Source organism: Takifugu flavidus, chromosome 4 (assembly GCF_003711565.1).
Source record: "Takifugu flavidus isolate HTHZ2018 chromosome 4, ASM371156v2, whole genome shotgun sequence".
NCBI classification, from domain to species: domain Eukaryota; kingdom Metazoa; phylum Chordata; class Actinopteri; order Tetraodontiformes; family Tetraodontidae; genus Takifugu; species Takifugu flavidus.
In genome coordinates, this window is record NC_079523.1 from 9,498,338 (window position 1) to 9,520,092 (window position 21,755).

General features: G+C 37.0%; 3 protein-coding genes and 1 long non-coding RNA gene across 4 annotated transcripts; 1 reads left to right on the forward strand and 3 right to left on the reverse strand.

The window, feature by feature from the left end:
* Positions 1–547: 547 nt before the first annotated feature.
* Positions 548–4,454, reverse strand: LOC130523943 (green-sensitive opsin-like). Its single transcript, XM_057029584.1, has 6 exons — positions 4,447–4,454; positions 3,066–3,151; positions 2,789–2,957; positions 2,434–2,599; positions 2,096–2,335; positions 548–944 (listed from the first exon to the last, which is right to left on the reverse strand). The coding sequence occupies exons 1-6, from the start codon at positions 4,452–4,454 to the stop codon at positions 846–848; spliced, it is 768 nt and encodes a 255-aa protein (XP_056885564.1). The 3' UTR covers positions 548–845.
* A 3,428-nt stretch (positions 4,455–7,882) lies between these two features.
* LOC130524148 (sodium- and chloride-dependent GABA transporter 2-like) lies at positions 7,883–15,249 on the reverse strand. The gene is made up of 14 exons (XM_057029977.1): positions 12,143–15,249; positions 11,860–11,994; positions 11,580–11,720; positions 11,415–11,493; positions 11,211–11,343; positions 10,975–11,109; positions 10,417–10,520; positions 10,199–10,323; positions 9,991–10,103; positions 9,710–9,847; positions 9,518–9,620; positions 9,167–9,267; positions 8,737–8,907; positions 7,883–8,336 (listed from the first exon to the last, which is right to left on the reverse strand). The coding sequence occupies exons 1-14, from the start codon at positions 12,336–12,338 to the stop codon at positions 8,202–8,204; spliced, it is 1,809 nt and encodes a 602-aa protein (XP_056885957.1). The 5' UTR covers positions 12,339–15,249; the 3' UTR covers positions 7,883–8,201.
* Positions 12,079–17,842, forward strand: LOC130524180 (uncharacterized). The gene is made up of 3 exons (XR_008950081.1): positions 12,079–12,213; positions 17,122–17,225; positions 17,729–17,842. It is a non-coding gene; the product is annotated as an uncharacterized LOC130524180 (long non-coding RNA).
* On the reverse strand, positions 15,512–20,847 carry LOC130524147 (sodium- and chloride-dependent GABA transporter 2-like). The gene is made up of 15 exons (XM_057029976.1): positions 20,407–20,847; positions 19,633–19,834; positions 19,381–19,515; positions 19,009–19,149; positions 18,844–18,922; positions 18,639–18,771; positions 18,409–18,543; positions 18,136–18,239; positions 17,918–18,042; positions 17,711–17,823; positions 17,309–17,446; positions 17,117–17,219; positions 16,582–16,682; positions 16,171–16,341; positions 15,512–15,751 (listed from the first exon to the last, which is right to left on the reverse strand). Exons 2-15 carry the CDS (start codon positions 19,826–19,828, stop codon positions 15,614–15,616), a joined length of 1,812 nt encoding a protein of 603 aa, XP_056885956.1. The 5' UTR covers positions 19,829–19,834; positions 20,407–20,847; the 3' UTR covers positions 15,512–15,613.
* Positions 20,848–21,755: the final 908 nt, after the last annotated feature.

Consider the following 21,755-nt stretch of genomic DNA (forward strand, 5'->3'; position numbering starts at 1 on the left):
CAGCAGGCCTTCTGCACAGACAAGAGGAACGTGCCAAATCTAGCTTACCGGTAAGCAAATCTAATAAGTAGGACACGAACGAGGATCAGCACGCTGAAGACGTGCTAATCTTCTTTTGCTAACAGGTAGTGTAACACCTATATAAGTGATTTGTTCAGTGTCGAAGATCAGAATAGGTGGTGGCGATGAAATCATTGCAGCCAGACAACATTTTTCTATCTTGAGAACAGCATAAGAACAAATCCCAAGTTTGAATCAATCAAACCTCGAGTCTATGCTTTAGTTACCATATTTTCACGACCATAAGGCACACTGTAATAAAAGGCGCAGTCTCAGTTATGGGTGCTATATCTGTATTTAAAACATACATAAAGCGCAGCGGACCGTCAAGTTTTGAGAAAATCTTAGTGTTTTAGGTGCGCCTTATAGTCGTGAAAATACGGTACTAATCGGTTTAACGATCCTTGCATTATAATATGTCATAGAATATATATGACACTTTGATACTGGAGGAAAAAATGAAGTAAACGCGTAATTATAGGATGCATTGTTTTATTTACATTAGATTAAACATTTAAACTATACAATAAAAGTAAATCCGTAACAACCCTTTCTCCAAATTTCAGTGCCAACACCATCAAAAAACCTTGGGCACAAGAGCATTGAGATTTAGACCTATTCTTAAACAAGAAATATAAAAGAGATGTACAACTGGATAATGTGGATGTTGACTTATGTTAATTTGCTGCAGAGGAGATGATGAAATTGTGGCACGATCGCATATTTTAATTTGAAGGATGCTTTGGAGCATGGAGACGTCAGTGAGGATTCTAAAGTGAATATTTCTAAGAGACAGAGGAAACTTCTGTCTTGCTGGTCGATACCGAGGTCTCATCTTCAACCATGCCGCCCATTCCAATGGTAGAGAGCATGCAGTTACGGAACTGAAATGCACATAGGACACATACATACATTTAGGATAGTTAGAAATAAATAACCCACATCCATACATTTGGTCACATCAGCAGCAATATGAGCATTAAAAATAAAGCAACTGTTTAACACATTTGCAGGTAGCAAACACTATAATTAATGTGAGTAGATGAGTTCCAGCACTCTCCCCTGGGGCGAAAAACCCTCCCTCTGAGGTCTAAATTAATGCACTGCAATACCTCTGGGAAAAAACTGATTATTAAACACATACCTGCAATGTCAATTTTTCAAGCTGCATATGGGCAAAGGCAGGGTACACCCTCGAATGAGTTGCTGGCTCATTGCAGAAGCATTTGGGGATGCTGGATACTGAGTGATGCGATCAATCCAAAAGTGATGTCACACCATGACTTACTGAAGGTGTCCCCCTAGTACCAGAACCCTTTCCATGTTTTATTCACAACAGGGTTTGAACTACAACCTTCCACTTCTCAGCCCAGTCCCTAACAGTGAGTGAGCTGCATAAAAATTTCATGGCATGGTCTAAATTATGTGTTGCAGTTAACTAGAAGCAATGTGACCAAAAAGTTTAATTTTATTTTCTTGACTCCTTTATCCCTTTTGGAATCACTGGGAGGGTGCTGGAGCCAGCTGAATACGGGCGAAGGCAGGGTACATGCCTAGATGTGTCACGAGTGCAGCTCAGGGCCCTATGTGAGTAATTGTGGGTTCTGTACCTTGCTCAAGGGTACCTTAGCATTTCTCTGAAAGTGTTCTGGCACCTTCCCCCTACATAAACACTTTCCATGTTTTTGTCCACAATGGGTTTTGAACCGAGAACCCTCTTCTCAGCCCAGTCCTCAACTGATCTACCACCCCCCCAAAATCTGGTAAAACTAATCTTTAGTTATTAGTTAGTCAATCATTAGTAACTATTAGTAATGGCTAATATGAAGCGCATTTAATATAACAATGCAGCTATAGATTGCACCACTTAAACATGCATAAATATGAATTCTCATGTTAAACAGCTATCAGTTGAGGTATTCAGAAACAGAAAGAACTAAACAACTTTACTAACTAGACAAGACTTTTTTTTTAAAAAACTGTGTGGTTTCCTGTAGAATAAAAATGATATCATTCAGAAGAGAAATAGACTGACCTGCTTGTTCATGACAACATAAATAATTGGATTGAACAATGCTGAGCTCTTGGAGAAGAAGGCAGGAATGGCCATTGATACGGCAGAGAAGGCAGCTCCCTTGTTGAAGAAAATCCAGGCAGCAAAACTGGCATATGGGGTCCAGGCCACGAGAAAACCGAGAACCATCAGAATGCACATGCGGGTCACTTCCCTCTCAGCTTTCTGGGTAGACTCTGATTCCTGCTGCTGGGCTGCAGCCTAAAAAGAGCAAAGAAATAGGAGACAATCAATGAGGGGAAATAAAATCAAACCAATTGTTGTTTCTTGGCTAAAAAATGACCGAAAACAGAGCTTACAGCTTTGACAGTCAGCACGAGACTTCCATAAGTGAAGAAGATGATAAAGACAGGAACACAAAAGTGGCAGGAGAACATGTACATGACGTAGGACTCGTTGTTGTAGCCAGGAGCTAGGGTGTAGTAGTCAGGGCCACAGGAAACCTGTATTCCTTCTGGAATGTACCTGTGAAATATGGGAGGGAGCCAGAGGGAAAACAATTCACTGTTGATTCCGAACTACTCAATTAACTTTGACCTTCATCACTTTTGGAGGAAAAACTGTGAAGGACAACCTGGTGAACCCTACCAATTCAGCATACCTATATTAGTACTAACTGGTGTTATGATTGTTTTCAGGAAAATGATTCCTTACCTGGACCAGCCAGCAAGAGGTGGGACAGCACAGGAGCCCGCCATGATCCAGGTAAATGCACAACCTACTGAAGCATGAGTGGCAGTAAATTTGAAGCTGCCCATGGGTTTGCAGACCACGATGTACCTCTCAATAGCCAGAACCACAAGAGACCACAAAGCGACTTGACCTGTGGAGAAAAACAGACAATCCTCAAAACCTGTTGCACCTACTCAAGGAACAAGAACTTTTAAATACTTGTTCGGCTATAGACATTCATGGGTCTATCCAAGTTCACCTCCGAGGGTAGCCATGAATCCTTCAATGGTGCAGCTCATACGTCCCAAAGCAAAAAATATCCCATCATGCAAGAGTAAATTGTGACTTGTGAATTGATTTCATTTTTTTCCCAGTATTTTATTTCGACAACACTGTGGGGTCAACGAACAGAAATCGAACAAAATTGAACACATTTAAGTGTTTCATTCAATGTGTTAAACTACAGTAAAAAAAATAAAATAAAATCAACATAACTGGATTAAGCGAAGTGGCTGTTTGAATAGTATAATTTAATTAGCACTCAGACCACATTAAACCAGACTCAAATAAGTAACAGCAAGTTGGATTTCAGGTGCCACAATTGACCTTCATCGCCAAAACAAACGTGTGTGTACTTAAAACATTACAATATCGTGATACACATATATCTCCTGCTAATGATAATTCTGCTAATCAGTACAGTTTGAAGTAATTTAAGTTATCCAAAAAATATTATAATGATTATTATTGAATTCCTCACTCAGTTTTGGATTTTCTTTAAAATGAATATGCTCATCCACTTTTATTATTACCTAATAATATTATTTGAGTACATGTATTTTTGTTTAAGCAGTGTTTATTTTTTTTACTTGTATTTTCATTTCCTTAATTGACCGACATTCGATTTGATCTGAAGGGTAACCATTTATTTTATTTTTTTCAAATTGTTATAACATCATTAATGTTTTCGGTCGCATTTAAAAAAAAACAAAAAACTGTCACCGTTACCCATTCAAATGATCTCAGTGACTATATGGTTTTTTAAAGTAAGGATATTGAGGTCATCTGAAGTCACCAGTCATGTTAATATAATACACACTGTTAACATACAGTGTTTGTCCCATGCTGCTTAGAGGGTTACTGTCATGCTTCTGCCTATTAAAATTAGGCAGTGTCAATTATCTTTTAGTAAAACTATTCCATTTATTAGATTATCGACTTCAGGGCGCGGCTCCTCCGGCAAATGGTTGCGCTGATAATGAGAACATAATTGCTTTATAGGATGGAGCAGTCTTTAATGAGGAGATGAAACTGGTTCAAGTCATTTGGCTGGCCTTAAATCTATTACATACATCTGAACTGTTGGCACACAGTTGCACAGTTGTAATTATATTAATCATATAATGACCAGATGATGTAAAAATATGTAAGGAATTAAAAACTGATTTAAAATAGATCATTGAATGTTTTATTTTTTTTCATTATTAAAAGATTGTTTGTTATTTTCTGAAAATATTTTGAAATAGAAATATTTATATTGACATATTCCTTTATTTAGAGATAAATGGTACACTCTTGAAAATAAAAAAAATCTCTTCTTTAATAGTATAAAGTTCAATCCTCTGAGCGTCAAAGCGTACAATAACATCGTGAATTAATTAATCCGTTTACAGCGCAATACCTTTGGGTTTGTGCAGTAGCGGCCAATAATAAGTTTTGGGTTAATTTGAGATTGAAACTTGCGACCTGTCTTCCTGTTTATTCCTGTGACTCCCATGCAAATACCCAAAATAAATCATGCATATTTATGCATTAATATGCCTTCCTTACATGTAAATTAATAAATAAAAGCTCAGCAACAATGGACAGATTTGAAATGATAAATTCCACACCGAAATAGGATCTTTCCATTCAACAAAGGTTTTATAAGGGAAAGTGATCCAATGCCCAATATGATGATATTATTGTCATCATTATATTGTAGATCCCCAGACAGGAAACCATCTGTCACAGTTTTAAGTATTTCACTTCCTCTAGGTGGGATGACCTGGACAAGGAGCTTGTCTTCATCTGCTTAAAATCCAAAAATTGCTACGAGTAAGCTGTTACACCGGAGGAGTTTGGCCTACGTTAATCTTCAATCCCTGTAAATTGGATTCACACCTTCTACGCAAGTCAGGCGTTGTCAGGGTGTTAGGTTACACTAAAGAGGTGACACCTGTCTCCCTCGATTTACAAAGACGCTGAGACAGATTACAAAAATCACATACTGACTTTAGAGGGCAAAGACTGGACATCACCGGACAGTGAGCAGTGCTCCTTTTCTCAAATTCATAGATTAATTCCATCCAACAATACACATACAAACATGTAAGTATGAATGCATGTACATTGTAACTGAATTATGGAGATTGTAACAAACAATAAATCTACATAAAGGAGAAAATTGATGCGTCTATATGAGGAATCATGTACAGCGCAGGTATTTAATATAAGAATAGATAGATAGATAGATAGATAGATAGATAGATAGATAGATAGATAGATAGATAGATAGATAGATAGATAGATAGATAGATAGATAGATAGATAGATAGATAGATAACAAATGGCAAAACAGGGATGCGAGTGCTCAGCTATAAATGGGATTAATATAGAAGATGGGAGATACTAAATAATCCTGAGGCAGATAAGAAGTCTGAAAAAGATTAAATTCAAAAAGGTGGATGCCTCCTTCACAAAAGTCACACGTTGAGATTATCCTATTGACTCAGATCACAAGCCTGTAACTACTTTTAGCATACTTCCTGTGGGGGTTAAACGTGCACAATTCGTGGCAGCAAGCGTCACAGCTATAAAATGGACACGATGAGCTGGGGCACCATACAGCGCACAATGGCCGTGCAACCATGGGAGTCACCAAATGAGACAATAGTGAGTCCATTGAGAGGGTTTATTAACCATTATTATAAAACAGAGAACATTCTGAAGGAGCTGTTAAAATAATATACAGAAATTCATGGAGGATATTTTCAGATTGGACAATTTTAAACAGTGTAAACTTCCAGAATTAGGTCAGTGTGTTGACTTGAGATTAATGTTGAATATCCAACCACTTTTCCTGCCCTGACACATGGTCTTGGTGGCAACAGTTGCATGAAATGATTTTTTTTTTAGAATTATTAGTAAACCTTTTTTCAATCAGGAGAATCCCACCCAGATCAAAAGCCCCATTTTAAGGGGGTACTTTTCAAGCAAGAACTTAACTCAGGGATCGCGAAGAAACAGCAAAAGCAGAATTTCACACTTTAACGCCCTCTGGTGGTCAATTGTTGGACAGTGTTTTGTCTTTCCTGCAGTTTGATCACACTGATTATTTATTTATGTATGTATGTATTATTATTACCTTCACCAGTATTAGCAAAATTACTAAAACGTTTTAAATGAGCTTTAATTACATTTTCAGGAAATATTGATAATGGGCCAAGGAGGAGCTGATTGAATTTTGATGATGTTCTGGATTCTGGAAGGACTTTGACCTTTGTTTTCCAAAGAGCAAAGCCGAAGCCCTTTGATTATAAAGTGACCTACTGTTATGTAACCTTATATATCAAGTCTAAGTCATAATATATGGAGGGAATGAACTGCTTGTAGTATTTTTATTTTATTATTAGCCTTTTAATTATTCAGCATTTATCTAACCAGGTCTGTCCCTTAGAGATGTAGTGACCTCCTTTTCACGAGAAGCCTGGCCAAGATAGCAGCCTTAGCAATATTACAGCTGCAACAATTAAAGACCAATAAAACCAACTCATAGAAAACAACTGAAAGGCACACTGAACAGGCTTTTGAAAGTAGTCTTTATTGGGTAGAGTGGGAAAAGGGATGGGGAACTTAGGGAAGAGAGAGGGAGATGTCACACAACTATTGGATTCCAGTCAGTGTCCGCTGATGTGAGGACTCGCGCACGCGATATATTTAATCAGAGCGCTACAGCGCCATCGTGTGGTAAAACTCCAGGAAACAATGTTTTTGTTTGGTTTGGTTTTTAAATGCCTAAAATGTAGCAGTGTGCGGTCACTTTTCTTTTTTGACATCAAAGTGGCCATATAAAAATGTAATTCTTCCATGATGATTTTAAATGTAGGTAGGAATTTGGAAAACATCTTGTGGATGTAAAATGTATCTCTCAGAAGCAAAATATTATAAAGACTATTACTTGTAATTATGTATTGTTGAAGTTTATATAATCAGAATAGTCAGTTAGATCGTTCATCTGATATGACAACTAACATGATTTGGTTTTTCACTTATTTCCTTATTGCAGTCATTACTTCTAACCCTATTGAAGATGAAAAATGTTATAATTTATGATTAAAAGTGAAACGTTTCCAGATCTCTACTATTAAATAATCTTTTCCTGTTTGCTGTGTTTCATAAATAGGTCACACTTTGATTACATTCAGATATATTTATATAGTGCCTCTATAGTTCACTGTAAAACAAGGAAATTAGGGTCAGAACATATGACACCACGTACATTAAGAGATTATTTTTCCAGTGCATCTCTAGATTATTTCCTCCTTAAAAGCACATGTAGCTAAATTAAAATGACTTCTTTCAAGTTCTGCACTTATTCAGACTTGTTAAAATTCATCCTCCAATAAATCCTCTTAGCAATTGCAAATAAGGTTTTAGGGAATTAAGTTTGTCAGCTTTTTGTTTTTTGATTTAATGACTTTGTTATTTGACACTGTTTCTAACTTTAGATTTAGCAAATTCCCATTTTTGAACTGGATTCATTTTTTCTTAACTTAGAACTATCATTATGTAATCAAAGGAGCATCAGAATGAGAGATCGGAAATGAACTGCAAGCTCTATGTCTCTAGGAAACTGGGCCCAGAGGCATTGAACTTGCTTTTATCATGTGAGATTAAGAGAAATCTTTGATCAAGACTGAAGTAATTCTATTTCTATTAGAAAATCCAGCAAGTTTTAAACATTTTAAAATCTAGATTAATCTTTATATGGGTTAATCTAGCTTTTACTGAAACCATTCACAATGGAAGCATATATTATGTACAATATTTTATTTGACAACAGAGCACCTCTCACAATTTACAGCACACTGCTTCTGTTTTCCTTGGGTGTAATTTAAGAGTCAGTGCAATGTGCAAAAGTCTATGAAAGTCTGAAATTCAGGCCACCAGCAAAAGGTTTGTAACTACGGACTTTCCCGTGCATTTTTACTGTTCACCCCGTGTGTGTAAAATCACTTTGGGCACTCTGGCTTCTTCCCATATTTCAAAGATAAGGGAATAGGTAAATTGGCATATTTAAATTGACCTGAGGCGTGAATGGCTGTATGGCTTCCTTTGTTGGCCCTGTGATGAGCTAGTTGGCTCCTTGGATCGGCAACGACTCATCCGCCGCAAGGACGGAGCAGTTAGAAGATGGTGGATCGATGGAAATTGTTTTTGTTGTTGGAACCCTTAAATCCTTTGATGGCGTGCAGAGGATTCTCAGCCTCTGTAGGGAAAAAAGGTCAACATTGATTGGATAACTGACAAATTAGAAATGCATTTACTCATAATGGAAACTTTTTAAACCTACAACTGCAAATGATTGCATTTCTACTGATTGAAATTACAACACCACCAACTCAAAGTACTCAAAAAAAGTCCTTTGCAAAAAGGAGTCCGATTTTGGATTCATGGCTTTTGTTCTGGACTTTGGATGTGTTTGTAATTATTTGCAGGCTTTTAAACTGACTGTTCATAAAATTTGTTCATAACGTTTTGAGTTATAGTGCTAACAGAAAGGCAAACACCGACTGTCACATAAGCTCCTTGGTGCAGGTAATGAGTAAACAATCCAACTCAACAGAATATTTTATATTCTAATATATTTCAGCAATATGTAATTTTACCTCCATTAATGTTCCTGGGGTGATGATCAGGAAATACAGCATCCACATTGGAATCATAAGTGTTGAGGAGAGAGTGAAGAACCAACCAATGGCGTAGCCCCACCACGGGTATTCATAGGTGTTATTGAATTTGAGTGGAGTGTATTTGACCAAGGAGAATAGAAATATGCACTAGAAGAACACAGAACTGATTTACTGGAGAAAACTCAGACACACTGTGACTTATGACACTCATACAGGAAGTTAGAACTAGTTTCTTCTAAAGTTAACTGAAATGAAACAGCCTTGAGGTACAATATTCTTCAGTTGACCAGTGATGCTGGCACCTTTCAAAGAGATAGGACCTTCCTGACAAAAATGTCTGGCAGCTCTCAGATACCATTGCTAACAATTAACACATGCTCTGTCATGTTGTATTTCCTGTACTTACAGTGCAGACAGCTGGTGTAACGTACTGCCAACAATATTTTATGAAAGGACACGGCCGATATCCAATCATGCCCTGTATATTATCATACAGACGATTAGCACCTGGACAACAAGAAGTGATTATATCAGAGTTTGTATTTTTCTGAAACTGAGAATAATATGATAATACAAATACATGATTTCAGCAAATTTAATGGTGTATAGTGAAGCATGACAGATTTTATATTTAGGTAAAATAAAAGAACTGTCATGCTGCTGTAGCCTCTTAATGTAAATAACAGTTTTAAAAAAAATTGCCATAAGTGGCAACATGACTCAGATGCAACCATCAGAAATGTTCTATTTTCCATACCATAGACCCATCCAATGCAAACTGACTGAAAAATGGCAAAAAGCAGGAGTGTCATGCCACTGCAGGAGTAGTAGTCAAACAGCTGAAAGATATAAAGACCTCCCTGCAGGTGAGATGACAGAGACAGATTCATGTTTCAGGTTGTGGCTATAACGCATCCATATATGTAACTGGTTTGATTTTGCTGCTCACGTCTGTGACCATCAGAAGGCCAATGAAAAAACTTCCCGCAGAAATTGCCAGTAGTAAAAGTTTTCGACGGTAACTCTTTTGAAAGAAGTCAGGAAACATGTCGGAGATGGTGGTAACCAATGTCTCTTGGTAGACAAACTGTAGAAATTGAGGATATTGTTGTTATATAGTCACAAATCATACCTTCATTCAAGAAGTAGAACCAGGATCTCATGAGGGATTTGATTGCATTTACAGAACAGTAAGAGTCATTAAATTGTATCTTTCTACCTTGGCCTTACCTCACTGTCTAATCCTAGAAATATGATCATTAGGAAGAAGAAAATTGCCCACAGCCGTGGAATTGGCATCAGAGCTATTGCGCGAGGGAAAGCAATGAATGCCAATCCTGGACCTGAAAGTGCACAGGGCAATAAAAATTAAATAAATAAACAATCAGTGTACAGTGTACTAAAGACTATCTGTCAAGTATTATAAACTCCCACCCACCTGATTCAGTCACCACTGATATATCCACCCCTTGCTCCTTGGCCATAAACCCGAGGACAGAAAAAATGGCAAAACCAGCTAGAAAACTTGTTAGGCTGTTTAACAGGCACAGGTAAATTGAGTCTCTGTGAAGAAAGACAGGCATAAAAGTTACATCCATGTACAATTTGAGATAAAAGAAAATGACTGAACTGAAAAGTAGAATAACAAACACAAACCTGTAGCAGTTGTTGTTGTATTTGTTATAACTTCCTAAAGATATGAGAACTCCAGTGCATACTCCATAAGAGTAGAAAATTTGGCTGCCAGCGTCCATCCACACCTAAGAAATAAGGATGTTACTATTATGGAGTTAGAGACAATTCTGACTGGTAGTGTCCTGAATGAAACTCAAATTATACCCTGATAGGTACTGATACTATCAGAAAAAAAACATTACCTGATAATAACTGATAGTTGCACTATTACAAATTACATTTTAGATTTTGTTGTGTGTTTAACGTTTATTTTTATTTTTTTAAACTGAATTTAATGCTAACTGAACTAATTGACAAGTTAAAATAAGTTTCACAGCAAAGCTGAACTCTATTCACCTACCTGAAACAGTAAGTTAATGTAAATCAAAGAAAAAAAGAAAATTTGGCTTCCAGCATCCATCCATTCCTTTTTTGGACAGGTTCACGTCACAAGTAGGCAGATACTACTGACTGCTAGTGAGTTGCAAAGCTCAACCCTGTCAGCTGGTCGGTTAAGTTAAAAGAAAAACAAAACAGTACCTCAGGATCAGCCAGGCGTGAAGGTTCTGGGTAGAGGTAGTACATCAATCCATCTTTGGCTCCTGGTAACGTAAGCCCACGGACAAGGAGCACCACCAGCATTACATATGGAAATGTGGCAGTTAAGTAAACCACCTGAGATAAAAGGTTTGTAATTTAAACCTTTAATATAGCAAATATTGAGTTTATTTAAAGAGAATTAGACTCAAAAACACTGAAAATTACAATGACTTTACCTTTCCTGTTAACTTAACTCCATTTGCGATACATAAAAAACACAATATCCAGGCAAGAAGCAAACAAAGAGCCAAGTCCCAGTGAATATGTCCAATTTCCTCAATTCCACTAGACAAGCGCAAGACCCTTCTTCTGTAATTATCAAGAAAAAGATTGAACAAAAAACCCTTCCCTTTAATAACACTGTTTTTAATTCTACTTACTCCCAAAACTCTACAACAGAAGATGTCGTATTTCCAGACAAAAGCAAAGAGGCAGAGTCATTGTACCCAATACATTGAGCTGTAAGGGAAGGAATAAGTGCAGCTGTGAATTCTGATTGGCAGTTAATCCGCTGACTGGTTTAAGGTAACGTAATAGTTTCTCACGTGTATTCCAGCTATTGTGACAATTTGTCCACGGAAGCTCAGACGAGAAGGATGAGAACAGGTAGAGAAATGCCCATGACAAAATAATTATGTAATACACTCCGACGTATAAAGCAATCATTTGGCCCCCATAACCTATGCCTGTGGAGACACAGAGATGAACTCTTCAGTTTAACATGGGTGAACCCAGAGGGATCAGATTATTACAGGACATTCTGCCATAAATGTGCTGAGAATTTTACATTCAAGATGTGAGAAAATTTCACATGCAAAGTCCTACCTTCAAAAAGAGGACAGATTTTTCTCCAACATGTTATACCACCCTGACTGGTGTACTGGCCCAAAGATGTTTCCATGAAGAAGACTGGGATACCGCAGGTGAACAAAAATAAAACATATGGTATAAAGAAAACCCCTAGAAAATAAAGTTACAATTACTACATCGGCATTGACTGGAAGTACAAACAATGATGAGGAAGAGGTAACTGGCTTGACAAAGGGGTTTGCGTGTTACATTAAACTGTCCATATTTGGTCAGGAAATGTGTTCAGTTTCTTCATTACCTCCTCCGTTTTTGTAGCAAAGGTATGGAAACCTCCAGACATTTCCCAGGCCAATGATGTGTCCAGCTACAGTAAGTATGAACTCAAGCTTACTGTCCCACTTGCACCTCTCTTTAGGGTTCATGCTAATGTGCCCTGGTCTGGTCAACACATTCTTTGGACTCATCAGGATGTGTGAGTCTGAACGTAGGTCCATTTTAACCTTGATTAAAAACAGAAAATCAGTCTGTCATACTGTTCAGGGTATGTGCAAAGGCTAGCTAGTTTGTATTGACATACATCGAGGGTATGCGTTGTCCGGTGCTTGCTGCTTTGTAAACAAAATTACTTGAATTTATGAACAAATTTTTTTGAAAAATTCAGTAAATGATAATGAGCCAAGGAATAGATAATTAAATTTTAGTGATATTCCAGATTCTGGAGAGACTTTTATCGTCCAAATATATCAGTGGTCGGCTGACAGGTCCAGTAAGACCTTCATTGGATGCAGGTTTTGGACAATAGCATACCTTCAAGTGTACCTGAATACATTCAGTCTTCTCGTGGTGGGGGTAACTAGAAACTAACACGGGATACTACAACCTGTATAGTACAGGACAGGACTAAATACAGCCACTCATGTAACTCTGTCCTTTCGCCAATATTTTAAAACAGATTTGAACAATCCACTGAAGAACTGTACTCCAGCCTACAGATTGTCTGCAACACCGCTAATGTGAAATCTTGAGAACAAGGATGGGCCTCAGCAGGACCCTACCCCCCTGTTCTGTATCGCCAATTTTACTACAGTCCAGACAATAGTCATTTTCCATTATTATAAGTATGCAGGCATGCATGCATGTGGTGTCTGTTTATGGGCACCCTTCGCCTGCAAGGTTGTATGCATATCGCCTTGTTATTGGATATTTGTCCTAATACAGCCAAAAAATTGCCTGAAATCTGCAATGTGATTGGTTGTTCAATAAAGACTCAAGTCAGGAGAGTCACGCAATTGATGACCACAGTAATACATCACCAATGTGTGTGTGTGCGTGTGTGTGTGCGTGTGTGTGCGCGTGTAAAACGAATACACCATACATCTTTCTATCCTCTGAAATACCATGATTGAGTAAAATGTGTTGTGCACAGAATCAGCTGGCTTTTTGTTAATATCTTACCTTGTGCTTTGGGTTTTCTTCCATAGTTTCTGACAGTTGTTAAACGTATTTGATATAAGTCTATAGAGGGGCAGGTTTAGTACAACGAATGGTTTTAATATAATATGTTACAATAAATCAAAGCTCCTTTGACATTTAAACATTGAAGGATGAAATGGCAAAGCATCTTTGATCCTTTGAATATTAGAGTTGCTGGTTGATCTTAGTTTGTGAGAAATTAGGCATGGGGGGATCATGGAAGAAAAATTGTAAACTCATGGCCTTTCCCATTCATTCCTATAGGTCCAAAATTGGCAGAAATATCTCTTAGAGACCGTTTTCGCCAATATGTACAAATGCCATAGCAAGAAAAATTCAAGTTAAAATTAACAATTATTTTTCATGGGGCCTTAGATATGAAGGGATCAGAGACAGGAATAGAAAATCACTGGATATAGCTGTTAGTTAGTATAGTCGTTATAGTCATTGTCTCGGTGGTGAATTATATGAAATGGCAGTAGGGCCTCATTCTCCTACATGTCCAGTCAGTAACATGAATGTATTTCCTATGTAGATATAATTCATCATTTATGCTTCTGCTGACTGTTGTCTGGTTCGTTATGCAGCTTTCTACTTAAACGGTAGAGGGTGCAGCATTTTCAGTGCATTGATGTCTGCCTCTTTGTGCAAGTCCCTGAGTTTAGATCCAAACGAGCAAAGAAGGGCAACATTCATGACTTATATTTATAGCAAATCACTTTCGATTTAATAAGAAAGTGTGTCTGTGTAGGATATGTGGTCCCTCTATGAGAAGCTACTATTTTTGTGAGGTGTCTGACACATCTCTGCGCCGGTCGCAGATAATGCAATATGCATGTAGAATCCTAACAAGGCCTTAAACTCACATAGCATAGTTTTGGTGGACCTCTTAAATCTTTGTTAAGTCATTTAAAAATTGCCTTTTATTTTTGATTTCTGAAAGTAGAGGTAATCCTGGTTCCCTACTCTTTATTTTTCGTAAAGGCAAACTAATACAGTAGATTTTGCTGCAGAAATTAAGTGTCTCTCAACAAGCCAGGCAGGCAACAATGAAGTAGAGAACTTTCAGGGCTTTCTATGTCTTCAGAAAATTTTGGACAAAGAAAAATGAGTATTAAATAAAAGATAACTTTAAAAAAAAATTCTATCTCATTTAATTTGACAAAATACATTCAAATTCACATCAGCAAATTAAGTGTGAGCATGTTATCATGTTATCCAATCATCTTGTTAGCTGCCTCATTAAGGGACTTTATGTAGCCCAGGAAAAGCCAAATTATGCATAATGATTTGGAGATTAATGGGCAGATTGGTCAACCATGGTTAGATTTTAAGTGAATGGTTCAAAAAAGAAAAGCTTGTAGTCCTTCATGAAGTCCTAATGCCAGGGACACACTATGCCCCCAATACACCAAGATAGCCATCCATTCATTTCAATTAAAATTGCTGACCCAGCGCATATACTGAAAAGTTTTTGTTAATTTCTGCGGTATTTACAGATTATGTAACCCTCTATGTGCAGTAGCAATGACCACAATGGCTCATTGGAATATGTGCTGTAGCATCAATTAGTATAGATGTACATTTATGGGGGAACAATACATGACCATGGATGTTAGTCATAAACAGCTATAGACCACTATTGTTAGCACATTTAGCAATTACGGTACACAAATGCTAACCACAACCGGCAATGCAGATTATATTCCAAAAAGTATGAAGCATTAAAATCATTGATATTTTCCTGCTGAATTTTAATTTATTTACAATGTTAGAGGACCAAGTTATCATTTAGTTGGAAGCTATACAAACTAAAATAACAAAAATTTTGAAAAAAGAATATTTTCTTGAAAATGTTGATCTTGCCTTTTTTTTATTGTGCACTCTACAATCCAATCAATCAATCACTTTATTATTTTTCACACACACACACACACACACACACACACACACACACATATATATACAGTATATCTATATATATAGATATCTATATATATAGATATCTATATATATACACATACAGTATATATCAAATTATACTTCAAGGAAAACAAACATTGTAGTAGTGTAAATTATATATATATATATAATACCATATATATATATATATATATATATATATATATATATATATATATATATATATATAGGGTACAGAAGTATAATTTGAGATATATATATATATAGGGTACAGAGAGAACCTTTCATAATTATATATATAATAATTTACACTACTACAATGTTTGTTTTCCTTGAAGTATAATTTGCTTGCAGTATAACTTAAGTGTCATCTTCAGAGTTCTGTCAGGTTTTGCTGTGTGGTGCGTAATGTGTAAAAGTCTGTGAAAGTATTAAATGATTCTTTATTTAAAACTGTCTTCTTTGGGGCAACCCTTAATTCCTTTGCTGGCGTGCAGAGAATCTTCAGCCTCTGTGTGAAGAAAATGGTGAACTGTGAATATAAAGCTGCCCAAATATAAATGCATTTACCCATAATAAAAACTTTTTAAACCTTCTACAACAACAATTATTCCACTTATTTTAAATAATTGCTTCATTACCAATGACAACCTACTACCATAGCAAAACCTACATAGAACCAGATTTGCTGAAAATATAAATCGTAGTTTGACTAAAAGTTATGAAGTGCCATTAGTAAAGTGGGTCACACTGAAAATAACATCAGATTGTCACATTTCTTTTAAAAGAATGTTTTAAAAAATAGATGAAAAGACTGTTTAAATTTAGATATTAAATGTTTCACCTAAATGTTGATGCTGAGTAGAAATCTAGGGGTTAGAAAGTTGATCATTGAATGAATGGATGGATTCCAACAACATGTAACATTACCTCCATTAATGTTCCTGGAGTGATGGTCAGAAAATAAAGCATCCATATAGGAATCATAAGTGTTGAGGAGAAAGTAAAGAATCCACCAATGGCGTAGCCCCACCATGGGTATTCATACGCATTATTGAATTTGAGCGGAGTGTATCTGACCAAGAAGAATACAAAGGTGCACTAGAAGACAGAAGATAAATATTGGAAAAATTCACACTGTTATTTGACACGCAGTGCAATTTATGATGCACTTCATGAGAAATTAGAAAGAAATGAAACAGCTTTGAGGTACAATATTCTTGAGTTCACCAGTACTCCTACCACCTTCCACAGAATTGAAACAGGGAGTTCCATCAGGAGTGGTAGCTTGCTTGCTAACAATTAACACATGCTCTGTCATGCTAGTTTTCCTGTACTTACAGTGCAGACAGCTGGTGTAACGTACTGCCAACAATACTTTATGTAAGGCCATGGCCGATATCCAATCATGTCCTGTATATTATCATACAGACGATTAGCACCTGGACAACAAGAAACAATTACATCAGAGTTGGTATTTTTCAGAAAAATAAAAATTCAGAAAAAATGAAATATATACTGGTTTGTTATTAATCATGAGTAGCATTAAATGTAACATTTAAAAGAATTTGAAAATGCCCATGATTGTTAAACATGAGGTCTGTGGTTGGAATTAAGGTAGCCACAGTGATGCAGCCTCTCATCACTGTGGTGGCAAATTATTCAAATTGTAAATTACAGAAAAAAATAAATTGTCATGAATAAAAATATGTGTAAAAGTGTGACTCTTGCAGCAACTGCAAATGTTCAGCCATCATGGCTTAAATTGAGCATTCCATCCATATATGTGTAACTTCTCCATTACAGTACTGTCTGCCTTGATGCTTTGAATTGTTTTCAGATGCAACCATCAGAAATGTTGTTCTATTTTCCATACCATAGACCCATCCAATGCAAACTGACTGAAAAATGGCAAAAAAGAGGAGTGTCATGCCACTGCAGGCATAGTAGTCAAACAGCTGAAAGATATAAAGACCTCCCTGCAGGTGAGATGACAGAGACAGATTCATGTTTCAGGTTGTGGCTATAACGCATCCATATATGTAACTGGTTTGATTTTGCCACTCACCTCTGTGACCATTAGAAGGCCAATGAGAAAACTTCCTGTAGAAATTGCTAGTAGTAAAATTTTTCGACGGCAACTATTTTGAAAGAAGTCAGGAAACATGTCGGAGATGGTGGTAACCAACGTCTCTTGGAAGACAAACTGTAGAAATTGAGGATATTGTTGTTACTGTTCAACGCAGGACCAGAACATAGAGGCACAAACAAAAGATGCCACCTTGGATCTAAAATCAGTGTGTTCTGAGTATTGTTCTGGTATAAAAGTCACCGAACTCAAATGAGAATATAAAACCATAGTCACAAATCCTGCCTTCATCCTACAGAGTAGAACCAGGATCTCATGAGGTATTTGCTTGTATTTACGGAACTCGAGTCATTAAATTGTATCTTTCTAACTTGGCCTTACCTCACTGTCTAATCCTAGAAATATGATCATTAGGAAGAAGAAAATTGCCCACAGCTGTGGAATTGGCATCAGAGCTACTGCACGAGGGAAAGCAATGAATGCCAATCCTGGACCTGAAAGCGCACAGGGCAATAAAATTTTAAAAATAAAAAATCAGTGTACAGTGTACTAAAGACTATCTGTCAAGTATTATAAACTCCCACCCACCTGATTCAGTCACCACTGATATATCCACCCCTTGCTCCTTGGCCATAAACCCGAGGACAGAAAAAATGGCAAAACCAGCTACGAAACTTGTTAGGCTGTTTAACAGGCACAGGTAAATTGAGTCTCTGTGAAGAAAGACCAGCATAAAAGTTACATCCATGTACAATTTGAGATAAAAGAAAATGACTGAACTGAAAAGTAGAATAACAAACACAAACCTGTAGCAGTTGTTGTTGTATTTGTTATAACTTCCTAAAGATGTGAGGGCTCCAGTGCATACTCCATAAGAGTAGAAAATTTGGCTGCCAGCATCCATCCACACCTTTTATAGACAAGTTTATGGACAGGTTTACATCACTAGTAGGTGGGCGGGTGGGTGAGTGGGCAGGTTGGTAGGTAGACAGGCAGATACTACTGACTGCTAGTGAGTTGCAAAGCTCAACCCTGTCAGCTGAAGCAGTCAGTTAAGGTAAAAGAAAAAAGTGCAGTACCTCAGGATCAGCCAGGCGTGAAGGTTCTGGGTAGAGGTAGTACATCAATCCATCTTTGGCTCCTGGTAACGTAAGCCCACGGACAAGAAGTACCGCCAGCATTACATATGGAAATGTGGCAGTGAAGTAAACCACCTGAGATAAAAGGTTTGTGTTTTTTACTTTAAATGTTGCAAATATATAGAACCTTTAATTGGACACAAAAAATAAGGACAATTTGAAGACTTTACCTTTCCTGTTGTTTTAACTCCATTCCAGACACAGAAATAACACAATAGCCAAGCGAGAAGTAAACACAGAGCCAAGTCCCAGCGAATATGTCCAACTTTCTCAATTCCACGAGACAGGCCCAAGATCCTCTTTCTGCAATTATCAAGAAAAAGATTTAGTTAAAAAATCCTTCCCTTTAATAACACTGTTTTTAATTCTACTTACTCCCAAAACTCTACAACAGAAGATGTCGTATTTCCATACAAAAGCAAAGAGACAGAGTCATTGTACCCAATACATTGAGCTGTAAGGGAAGGAATAAGTGCAATTGTGAATTCTGATTGGCAGTTAATCCGCTGACTGGTTTAAGGTAACGTAATAGTTTCTCACGTGTATTCCAGCTATTGTGACAGCTTGTCCACGGAAGCTCAGACGAGAAGGATGAGAACAGGTAGAGAAATGCCCATGACAAAATAATTATGTAATACACTCCCGTGTATAAAGCAACCACTTGGGTGCCATAACCTATGCCTGTGGAGACACAGAGATGTAATCTTCACAGATAAACATGGATGAACTTGAAGGCATCGGGTTATTAGGTTATACACAAAATTAAATCAAAGGAAGGATAACTAACTCGAACCTGAAACTTTGAACATGACAATCACAGGCCATTCTGCCATAAATGCGGGATCAGATATTAGTGCTAAGAATTTTTCATTCATGATGTTGTGAGATAACTTCACATGCAAAACGTCCTACCTTCAAAAAGAGGACAGATTTTTCTCCAACATGTTATACCGCCCTGACTGGTGTACTGACCCAAAGATGTTTCCATGAAGAAGATTGGGATACCACAGGTGAACAAAAATAAAACATATGGTATAAAGAAAACCCCTAGAAAATACAGTTAAAATTACTGACTAGAAGTACAAACAATGATATTTTTAAACTCCATATTTGACAATATAGTTTTGTGAGAACACAGTGCATTTTGAAAGCCTTCTACATTACCTCCTCCGTTTTTGTAGCAAAGGTATGGAAACCTCCAGACATTTCCCAGGCCAACAATATGTCCAGCTACAGCAAGAATGAACTCAATCTTACTGCCCCATTCCTCTCTCCCTGTAGGGTTCCCATTAATGTGCCCTGGTCTGGTCACCGCATTTGTTTGGTTTATCTGCACCCGTGAGTTTGATCTTAGGTCCATTTTAACCTTGATTATAAAAAGACCGCATGTAATGAAGTTTATTGATTATGCAAAGGCTAGGTAGTAGCTAGGCTTAGCAAGTAGAGTGAAACATGGTTGTAGCGGATGTAAGAGTTTTAGATACTAGCATACCTACAAGTGTACCTAAAACCCTTCAGTCTTCTTAGCTACAAATTAAACATCATACTATATCCCATGACAAGACAAAATACAACCAGTGGCACCCTCTAATCCGTCCTATTTTCACTTTTAAAATAGAGTAGATAATTCACTGAAGTACAATACATTTAATCTTCAAGCTGCAGAATGTGTGGAAAGCGGGGCCTTAGCGAGACTGTTTTGTAATTGCAATTGAACTCCATCTGTAATGAAAGGTGGTTCTGAGCTCTATGGCATCTCTAAGCTCTCCTGAAAGTCAGGGGACAGATATTTATAATTTCTATATTATCAAAACAAAAACTGATGATCAAACTCTCATTTTAAGAAGGCCAATAATAGCTTTACAATCTGAAGTCTAAATAAAACCTAAAACAAAGTTACGTGCAAGAAAAAGTCATATAAAAACAGCAATCAGTTACCTTGTGTCTGATGGGAATTTTTCCTGCCACAGTCTCTGCCGCAGTTGTCTCAAAGAACACCAGCAGCTCTCCATTAACAAGTCCAGGAAAAAAATGGGTTTCTGTAAGGAGTGGTTACTGAGACCAACAAAACCAGTATTTCCTTTCGAACCAACTGAAACCAGCCAGCACACACACACAAACACACTCTCTTTCTCTCACAGAGGTAATGTAATACCTCTGATATCATCCTTCTCAGTGGTGGGTTTTGATATAGGCAATGTTGACAATCCATGTAGGAGCGCAATGCGAACGAGAGGGGAAGAAATTACTTTTGATCTCATTTTGTTTAGTTCAAGGCACACGAGATCCAACGAAAAGGTTTTAGGTGAGCTCATTACCACTTATTTCCATATCCACTTATGGGTGTAAGCAACCCATACTCAAACCCAACAACATCTTGGATGAACATGACTAATCAGTTGATTCGAATCAGTTGATTCTGGAGTGCCAATTGGACAGATGAAGGATGGAAAATAAAAGCCAAGTAAGGAAAAGAAGGAAAGAAGAGACTAAAGATAAAGGTGTGCACTATACAGACATGTTATTAGTTATTGTTATTCTATTAGTGTTATGCATGCAACGAAACATGTATCTAGCCATAGTCTAATGTGAATTAAAGTGTTCATTTGCCTCTTGCTTTGTTGCTGCTACTTATACATAGGACAATTGTAGTTGACTTAAGTTTTAAATATTAATCAGAGCTGGCTTTCTTAAAATTCAAGATTTCACAGTCTATGACCAAGTGCTAGTGCTCCTGGCACATGATGTGCACTTGCATGATGTTAGTGACATTTAGATTACTTATCTGTTTTCTCATCTAAACACCCAAGCACCTTGAGAAAATCTTTGCAGACATTAGCTTGGTTTGTTAAAAAGCTGGGCACCATTCATGATGCACCCTCTCCTGTCATACTTGAGTGCTCATTGCTCCACATGTGTGATGTCTTGCAGCAGCAGCATCCTGTAAAACTCTTCATACTCACCTCCACAGCTTTCCTCTCTTTACAGTGATATTATGACATTTTCAAAGTTCTTTAAAATTTGACAGTAATATTGTGTTTGTGTGATGTCAGCTTTTCCACTAAATGTGATTTCAGCGTAATATGCTACACATTAATTCTGATATCCAACTTCAATTGTTCTCCATTACATATTCTAGTAATTAATGATCTGCTAAATGTGAACTGAGTGACATCAACATTCTTAATGAATGCATCCCTTGTTATTGATATAGTTATATAAACTATAATTATATGCAGGGAAAATAAAATAAATAAATAAGTTGATGACTCTTCCATTATCCTTTT